The sequence below is a fragment of the Orycteropus afer genome, unplaced genomic scaffold (assembly GCF_000298275.1).
Source record: "Orycteropus afer afer isolate SDZICR_OR568_19922 unplaced genomic scaffold, OryAfe1.0 scaffold00049, whole genome shotgun sequence".
NCBI classification, from domain to species: Eukaryota; Metazoa; Chordata; class Mammalia; order Tubulidentata; family Orycteropodidae; genus Orycteropus; species Orycteropus afer.
The window spans coordinates 11,331,133-11,341,423 of NW_006921636.1; the positions used below are offsets into that span (position 1 = coordinate 11,331,133).

General features: G+C 42.5%; 1 protein-coding gene across 1 annotated transcript in view; it reads left to right on the forward strand.

Annotated features, from left to right (window-relative positions):
• Nucleotides 1-559: 559 nt before the first annotated feature.
• WFDC8 (WAP four-disulfide core domain 8) overlaps nt 560-10,291 on the forward strand; it is a 13,489-nt gene continuing 3,757 nt past the window's right edge. The window contains exons 1-2 of the mRNA XM_007938445.1: nt 560-566; nt 1,409-1,546. Coding sequence (XP_007936636.1) covers nt 560-566; nt 1,409-1,546 — 145 coding nt within the window. The remainder of the gene's footprint in view (nt 567-1,408; nt 1,547-10,291) is intronic.

Genomic DNA, 10,291 nt, shown 5'->3' on the forward strand with positions numbered 1-10,291 from the left:
TTAAGGTTTTGTGTCAACTTGGCTGGGCCTGGTTTTGAGTGACTGGGCAGCTGGATATAGTCATTCCCCGTGGTGAGACTGGTGATCTACTCCATGGGGGAGTCTGCCACGAGCAGCTGAGTAGCTGCTTTAGGGATGTGGTCTGCTTTTGTTTATAAGGAGAAGCTTTGGGAATGGTCTGCAGCTTTTGGCACACTTGAATCCTGAATGTAGCCAAGTTGTTACTCAGCAGCCTGCCGTGTTGTCTGCCAATCATGAGGCTTTTAATGGATTTGAATCAATGGCCTGCTGTGTGGTTTGGTAACATCAGGACTGTGCCTTTTTACTTGTCAACCTTGGGTTTGTCAGCCTCGGCAGCCAGCAACTGCCTGAGTGAAAAAGCCTCCAGTTTCAGTGGTCCAGGAGCAAAAGGCAGAGCTGAAGCCCAAGGTTGAGGGACTTACACTCAGCCTCTAGAACCTGCATTTTGAACTCGGACTTTTAGCCTCCTAAATTGTAAGAGAATAAACTCCTATTTGTTCAATCAATCCCATTTATGGTATATGTCTGTTAGAGTGGCATGAGACGTAACAAAAACACCTATATTAGTATTTCATTTAATAATCAAGGAACAGAAATCTTGGGGGGGGGCTGCATTTCTAAAATTCTGTCTATCACAAACACTGAAAACAGGAGCCATGTCTTGTCAAAAAGGGAAGAAACAAAACCCATTCTTGCCAAGCTCGTATCATGTACTGGGTACTGTGATAAATGCTTTAGGGATATCACCCACTTTAGTCTTATGAACAGCCTGTAAGGCAGGGATTGTCATCCCCATTTTACAGATGGGCAACTTATAACTCAGACAAAGGAAGGCACTTTGTCAACATCATGTAGCTAGTTAGTGTTTGAGCCAGGCTCTCAAGCCAGATCTGTCGACTCTCACTCAACCACTACTTCCCTTCTCATAAAAAACTTAGAGGTTATATAGTCAAACTCAGATTGGTCTTGAGTTCATAGGGAGCCCAAAGCCAGTCTTCCTGACTCCTGCTTCCATGATGTTTCCATCATTCCTCACTAATTTCCCTTACTGACTAAGAAACTGGAGTAGAGGGATTAGGCATCAACAGATTAGTTTTTAAGAGGAGATGGGAGCTTCAGATTTTAAGGCAAGGGCCCCTACTTAAGCCCTAGCCATGAAATCTAAGATGCTGCTCCTTCAGTTCTTCCTGGGCACAAATTCCTGATTCAGGCCCATCTAAATGCACCAGGAGTAGTGAGTGGTAGACTTGCTCCCTAAATGCAAGCAGAGTGAGAACTGAGGGTTGAAGGTAAGGGTTAGGGCTGGGAGAATTTCACTACCCACCTTTGCCATGGGTGGAGAAGAGCTAAAACTCTAGGAATGTGTTTAGAGACTTCTTTCTTGCAGAGAAACCAGGTACATGTCCCAAAGAGAGGATCCACTGTACTTCTTTTACTTCTTCTTGCCACACGGATTTTGACTGCCCCAATTACCTGAAGTGCTGCAATTTCAACTGTGGGAAGAAGTGCTTGGATCCATACAGAGGTAGGTAGCAGCATCTTAGATTGGTACAGAAGCATCAGTCATACTAGTCAAGAGAAAGGAACTTTTGCAAATTTTGTGGGTTTCATAGTGATCTTGTTTTGTCTCACTTTATCATGGTGTTACAGTGACTTGCTTTGACATGCATGTCTTGTGAAATTGTTTATGTCCAACAGGAGAATAACATGGCTTAGCTGTAAGTATTGGGCCAGTTTCCAGACACAAAGGGGGTACTCCCCCCCCTCAGTATTTAATTCCTTCTATATACCAGGCTCTGTGTTAGGCACTTTGAATACAGTTGCTGAACAAGTCTTGCCCTCCCAAAGCTCAGGCCACTGGAGAAAGATCAACTCCAAAGTTTTTCCATCTTCTCCTCATATCCTTTGCAAGACAGAGCAGAGATACTATACAACACAGCATATTAGTAGCAGAGCTAGGACTAAAACCTATGCACTTTTTGTCTGTGGCTCTTTCTATGATTTGGGTGGTGTTTTGGTTACCTAGTACCACTCTGACAAGAATATGCCACACATGGGATGGCTTTAACAAACAGGAGTTTATTCTCTTAGTTTGGAGGCTTTAAGTCTGAATTTAAAGTACCAGGCTCTAAGGGCTGGGTGAAAGCCCCTCAACCTTGGCTTCAGCTCTGCCTCCAGCTTCCGGCCCACTCCCCTTTTCTTCACTCAGACAGCTGCTGGCTGCTGAGGCTAACAAGCCCAAGGTTCACAAGTAAAAAGGCACAGTCCCAATGTTACCAAACCACAGGACAGGCCATTAATTCGTCCATTTAAAGTCCCAAGGTTGGCAGAGCATGGCAGGCTGCTGAACAACGACTCGGCTACATGCAGGGTTCAAGTGTAACCTTAACTACAACAGGTGATAACACCATGAACTACAGCAAAAGCTGATGAACTGACTCCCTCCCTTTATCCTTACCCTCTATTGTGTTTTTCCCTCTCTGCTTCTGATCCTCAGAACCCTGCCATCTGCCGCTTGAAGAAGGAGACTGCCAGGACAAAATAAAACGCTGGTTTTACAGCGATAAGGTCCGTGGGTGCAAAACCTTTATATATAAAGGCTGCGGAGGGAATGCTAACAACTTCGCCACCAGGCGTGAGTGCAGGAACGCCTGCATGAGAGTTGGTGAGACACATATCCCTGGCAGTAACAGCCTCATGCAACTAGAAATAGTATAACAGCACAGCTATAGACACAGACTTTAAGGTTAAATTGCCTTGGATCAAATCCTAGTTCTATCACTCATTGGCTGGGTGGTCCTAGGTCAGTTTCCTGTCCAGTTTTCTTGTCTATAACATGGGTGTGGGAATAGTGTTGACCTAATGCAGTTATTGTTGTGTCCCCCAATATTAGATAATGCATATAAAGTGTAAATAAATGTTGGCCAGTGGGGTCTGAGAGGCAAGTGTACCCCTTGGAGGCAAGTGTTTCTTCACCACTCCTGCCTGTTGTACATCACCCCGAGGACCAACCCAAGAATGAAGCACAGACCGGCCAGTTCTGGAATCCCTTAGAGTAGCTGCAGGCCACAGGAGGTGGAGAGTGGGATGGGATGAAGGTGAAAGTTGTGGATTAATTCCTTTGCATAATGATCATCAACAGTCATGTTGGGAGATAGTGCCCTACAGAGCTCAGGGACTGCATGACTTAGGTTGAAATCCTACTTTTCCCACTTGCTACAAGTTTCTCCACTCTCTTGAGCTTCCATTGCTTCCACTGTAGCACTGGAGCAATAGCAACACTTCAGCTGTTGATAGGATTATATGTGATCAAGGACACAAAGCCTTAACATGATGGCTGAAGGGGAGTGTGGGCTCACTAAGTGGTAACAATTGAGAAGATGACAAGTGATCTTCAAAACTCAGCACTGTATGCTTTACAAGGCAGCATTGGAATTTTTATCTCCTATGACTGTGGTGGGAGTTCTGGTGGCATAGTGCCTAAGGCATTTGACTGCTAATCAAAAAGCTGGTGGTTCAAACCCACCAGCCACTCCTCAGAAGGAAGATTGGGCAATCTACTTCCATAGAGATACCGCCTTGGAAACCCAAGGAGGGGTCACTATGAGTTGAATCAACTCAATGACAGTGAGTTTGGTTTGGATGATTGTGGTGCTCCCGACCCAAGCCATGGTATTTTCAGTCACCTTGTATGCATGTGAAAGCTGGAAAATGAATAAGGAAGAACATAGAAGAACTGATGCATTTGAATTGTGGGTGTAGGCAAATACTGAAAATACCACGGACTGTCAGAAAAATGAACACATCTGTCTTGGAAGAAGTATAGCCAGAATGCTCCTTAGAAGCAAGAATGATCAGGCTTCGTCTCACCTGCTTCGGTCATGTCAGAAGGGACCAGACCCTGGGGAAAGATATCATGCCAGGTAAAGTAGAGGGTCAGTGATGAGGAGAAGACCCTCAACCAGAGGGATCGACACAGTGGCTGCAATGATGAACTCAAACATAGCAAGGAGTGTGAGGATGCTGCAGAACTGAACAGTTTCATTCGGTTGCATACAAGTCGTTATGAATCAGAATCAACTATATAGCACCTAACAAGAACAAAACAATGACTCTGTGACGTCTGTCATTTTATAGATAAGGAAACAGCCAGAGAGAAAGTCAGTTGCCCAGGGATGAACAGTGGGTCAAGAGTAGTAGATTGGGAAAAAATATTTGGTAATAACATATCTGACAAGGGACTTATCTCTAGAATTTATAGAACACTCCAACACCTCAATAACAAAAAGACAAACAATCCAATTAAAAAATGGGCAGAAGACATGAACAGACACTTCACCAAGGAGGATATTCAAGCGGCCAACAAACATATGAAGAAATGCTCACGATCATTAGCTATTAGAGAGATGCAAATCAAAACAACAATGAGATACCATCTTGCTCCAGCACTAGTAGCAAAGTTCAACAAGACAGAAAATAACAAATGCTGGCGAGGTTGTGGAGAGATTGGGACTCTCATACACTGCTGGTGGGACTGTAAAATGGTACAACCATTGTGGAAAGCAGTATGGCGATTCCTTCAAAAGTTGGAGATACAAATACCATTTGACCCAGCCATCCCATTACTAGGTATATACCCTAAAGAAGTGAGAGCCATAACAAGAACAGATATATGCACGCCGATGTTCATCGCAGCACTATTTACAATAGCCAAAACTTGGAAACAACCTAGATGTCCAACAACTGAGGAATGGATAACCAAACTTTGGTACATTCACACAATGGAATACTATGCAACGCTAAAGAATAATGTAGAATCTGCAGAACACCGCATAACGTGGATGAATTTGGAGGACATTATGCTGAGCGAAATAAGTCAGTCACAAAAGGACAAATATTGTATTAGTCCGTTATTGTAAAAGTTAAGGAAATGTTTATATATTGGAGGACATTTTCTTTGTTGGTTACCAGGGGTGGGAGGGAAGGGGAGGGAATGCTGTTAGATAGATAGAGATAAATATTGATTTGGGTGAAGAGAAGGGCAATGTACCAAATGTGAGTGACCAATATGGCAGCATTGAGGATGAGAAAGACAGAGAGAGTTACATGGGCATTACAAACAACAAATATGAACCCCTTTGTAAATACAATACTGAGTTGTTAATGAAAGCAAATATGGGTATAGGGACGGATAGATGGGTGAACAAGCTAAACAATTATGTATGTCTAAATGGAGAGTGTATCCAAGATCATATACAAGGTTGGCAGAAAATGGGCCTCTCGAAGAGTATGAAGGGATGGACACTGGGAGGAGGTAACTATGGGGAGGAAGTGGGAGGGGAGCTGCTGCATTGTAAATTTTGGTCAATGACATGAGACAAAGTATATGTGAACTGCTGTATGAAAAGTGAATTTACTCTGTAAATCTTCACCCAAATCCTAATTAAAAAAAAAAAAAAAAGAGTAGAGCTGGAATAAGACCATGGGCCCAGTGAGCCTGGATGAGCAAGTGCAGTGCAGTGAATTTCTTCATATGGCTCTTCTAGCTATGGTCTTTGTGATTCCACCAGATGACTGTGTGGAACTATGTAAATGGGAGGTGCTTGTGGCCCACCAAGGGGATTGGCTAGCTTGTTAATAATATAAATTAAGGTACATGGTGCCCTTGTGGAAGTGGAACCATGCAAATAAGATATATGGAACCCAAATGTGGGGATTGGTCAGTTTTGCCATTCCACTAGCCTTAAAATGGGCCATCCCAGGGGCAGGAAGGGGGATCTTACTACCATCAAGACAGAAGAAGAACAAGGAGTGGAACTCTACCTTGGACCCAACATCCCCATGCTGGACCTCCTTGGCAGAGAGCTGGCAGAGAGCCAACAGAGGGAGAGCAGAGAGATTGGAGACAACAGAACCAAGACACTGGCAAGAGACATAGCGGTGGACTTGCTGGCCCATAGAACAAGAAAGCTGAATGCCTTAGGCAGGGGGCTTGCTTGCAGAGTGGGGTGCACCTGTCAGCAGAGATAAAAGAACTTTGTAACATTTTCCCAAGCAGGACAGAGACCAGGCTGAGAGGCTGAGGGCCAAAGGGAGGCATGCCTGTGGCATGGCCAAGTAGAGGCTGTCCTGATTGAATAATGGTATCCTGAGTATTCCTGAACCTGAATTGTAACCTGTTACATCCCTAATAAACCCCATAATCATAAGTATTGTCTGTGAGTTCTGTGTGGCCACTGCAATGAATTATCCAACCCAGCAGAGAAGTAAAGAATGCTATGGGAGGGGATGGCTGGTGTCAAAACTGGTAGAAAGGTTGAAGAATGGTGTTTGACTTTCACATCATAGGAATCAGCTTTGGGTTGTTGATGTTGTTCTGGATCCTTCATCCCCCTTGTGAAGTTAAAGGAGGTCAGGAGATGCTGCCACCATGCCCTTTTTGCAGGAAGGCAATCCTGTGGCACCACTGGATGAGACTAGGACCAAAGCTTCCCTTTGTGGGAGCCTGTTAGGAACCTGGTGCAGTGAACCAGATTTGAGACTTCTGTCTCAGAAGAAACTGGAGCCAGCAGGAAGAAGAGACCAGAAAAATGGGTTAGGACTCGGGCTGGAATTTGTAGGAAATTTAGATTTGAGGCTCAGGGAGAATCTGACAATACTTCTGAGTGTCAAATGCATCATATTCTCTCTGAGTTGGACTTGAAAAAGGAGGGAAAAAAAGAAAAGAAAGAAACAATTCCTACCCTCATTGAATTTGCAATCAGATGAAAACAACAGGAGGCATGCATAAAATTCTGAAGAATTGTGGTGGAAATAGATAACACCTCCAGCCACTAACTGAAAAGTTGGAGGTTCAAGTCTACCCAGAAACACCTTGAAAGAAAGACCTGGTGACCTACTTCCAAGAAATCAACAACTAAAAACCCTATGAAGCACAGTTCTACTCAGACAGGCATGAGGCCACCATGAGTCTGAATCACTCAACGGCAACCAGTACTAGTAATGGCCTAACGACCCCTAAAGTTACATCTCCAGCCCCAACCTCACTCCCAAACTATAACTTCCCACTCCATACCTCTACCTGCATATATCACAACACCTCATACTTTAAAACTGAACCCTCTTACTATTTCCCTCCCACTCAAAACCTGTTCTATCCATAGCTTTCCCCATCTTGGTCAAATATTTGAAATCACACTTGATATCTCTCCTTCCCAATCAATATCCATTAAGCTAGGAAATAATCTTAGTTCTACCTTGAAAATAGAGCCAGAATCTGATGATTTTTTATCACCTCCAGAGCTGCCACCCTAAACTGAGCCACTTTCTTTTCTTATTTGAATTACTGAAACAGCCTCCTAGTAGGTCTTCCTGCTTCTGTCCTTGACTTATTACAGTCTAATATCAGGAGATAGGAGACACAAAAATTCTTCCAACTGGACCAATAAACAACACCATGATAAATGGCAAAAAGAACTGAAGTTGTAAAGGATTTTGTTCTTTTTGGATCAACAATCAATGCCCATGGAAGAAGTAGACAAGAAATCAAACTATGTATCTCATTGGACAAATCTGCTGCAAAAGTCCTCTTTTAAGTGTTAAAAAGCAAAGATGTCACTTTGATGACTAAGGTGAGCCTGATCCAAGCCATAGTGTTTTCAATCACCTCATGTGCATACAGAAGCTAGACAATGGAAAAGGAAGGCTGATGAAGAACTGATGCATTCAAATTGTGGTGTTGGTGAAGATTATTGAATGTACTATGGACTGGCAGAAGAACAAATACTCTGTCTTAGAAGAAGTATAGCCAGAATGTACTTAGAAGCAAGAATGACAAGACTTCATCTCCCTTACTCTGAATATGTTGTCAGGAGGAACCAATCACTGGAGAAAGACATCATGCTTGGTACAGAGTCAGCAAAAAAGAGAAAGACCCTCAATGAAATGGGTTGACATAAGGACTGTAACAAGGGGCTCAAACAGCAATAATTGTGACCTGGCAAAGTTTCATTCTGTTATACATAAGGTTACTTTGAGTAAGAGCCAACTTGGCAGCACCTATCAACAACAACATTAAACAGAAGCCACAATTACCCTGACATGAGTTAGATTATGTCACTCTTCCACCAAGAACACTGCAAGGGCTTCTCATTTCACTCAAAGTAAAACCAAATCTCCCAAAACAGTTTACATTACTTTGCATGTTGTTGTTGATAGGTGCTGTAAAATTGGCTTTGACTCATAGTGACCCTATGTATTATAGAATGAAACACTGCCTGGTCCTGCTCCAGCCTCACAATCCTTGCTATGCCTGAGGCCATCATTGCAGCCACTGTGTAAATCCATCTCATTGAGAGTCTTTCCCTTTTTCACTGACCCTCCACTTTACCAAGTGGATATAGATGTCACAGAATTATCTCCATTTTCTAGAGATGGAATCTGAAGTCATTCATTTAGGAACAGGATTGGGACTGTAGTATGGAACTTCAGATACTAAATCCAGAGTTCTTCCTACCACACTCTAATATGGTGACACACTTAATCCCCCCACAGCCTATTAAAGGTAGACAAGGTGGGGAAACCAAGTCCCAGAAAGGGCTACTAGTTTTGAAGATAAAGAAAAGTTGTTTAACTTCCGGTAAGATGGAGGACTAGACAGACAAGCTACACAGACCCTCTTCAACAAAGAAAAGAAAAGCCAATTTACAGACATGCAGAAGATAATCCTGGAGCCCTGAGCTTTGAAAGAAACTATGCAGAAGTGGATTAGGCACCAACAAGTGGAAAAACCTAACAAAAACAGTGAGTACAGAGACGGTTGGAGCTGCAGACTGTCAGCTACTCTGATAAGACCAACAGCCTGAATATTTCCAAGTGGTGTTGGGACCTGAGAATTGACCTAAAGATCAGTCCTGATAACCTAGGGCTGCAGGGATGACTGTGTTGGTGGCCTATGACTAGGAAGGGAAACAGCAAGGAGGGAGACAATATGAGCTGTTGACTTCCCACTGTCCAGAGGGTACAGCCATTTTGATTGTTTACAAGCAGCAGTCATTTTGGATATTTAAAGTGACCGAGGGCGCAACCATTTTGAATCTTTACAAGTGGCAACCATTTTGGATTTTAAAGTGATGGCATTCTCATTCAGATTCCAGGGACCTGAGAATAGGCTCTGTTTACCAAGGTTGGCAGGGACATATGAGAGGCTGAAAATAGGAAAGGAGACAGGTGGTGAGTGTATAAGTGCTGTCAACTAGTGAATAGAGGAGCATAGCACAGTACTCTGCTTGTGTACATAACATACAAAGAAAATGAAAATCATGGGCAATCACCAATTAAATATAAACACAAAAATGTCACAATGCCTCAGAGACAATAGAGCATCACAGTCCACACAAAGAAGCAAGATAAAGCAGGAGAAACAAGGCACCAGGATACAGACCCAAAACACATCCCTGAGGAAGATGCAGCATTGGAACTCTCTGATAAAGATTCAAAAGAATTATATTTAGGTATCTTCAAAGGATTGAGAGACAGATCAAGGAAAACACAGGCAAAACCCTAGAAGAATTCTGGAAGAAAATATAAGAATAAAATGACAAAATAAATGAAAAATTAGAAATGATTCAAAATCTACACATAGAAATTCAGAAGATTACTACTAAATTGTCAGAAATAGATAACACATTGAAAGGGCAAAGGAGTAGAATTGATGCAATGGAAGGCAGAATTAATGACATTGAAGACCAATACCTGAATACTTCTTTGGAAGGGATCAATCAGAAAAAAGATCAAAACTAAATGAAGAAAGCCTAAGGTTCATGTGGGATACCATCAAAAGGAATAACCTACGTGTAATCAGAATTCCAGAACGGGAAGAGACAAATATAACCACTGGGAAAATTGTCCAAGATTTGTTGGAAGAGAACTGTCCTGATATGATGAAATATAAGAATATATTCATTCAGGAAGTCCAATGAACCCCAAACAGGATAGCCCCCAAAAGAAAATGGCCAAGACATATCATCATCAAACTCACCAAACTCAAAGACAAAGAAAGAATCCTGAGAGCAGCATGGGAAAAATGAAGTTACCTAAAAGGGGCAACCAATAAGAATAAGCTCAGATTTCTCAGCAGAAACCATGCAGGTAAGAAGACAATGGAATGGTATATATAAAACCCTGAAAGAGAAAAATTTCCAACCAAGAATTATGTACCCAGCAAAATTGTCCCTCAAATATGATGGTGAAATTAGGACATTTCCAGATA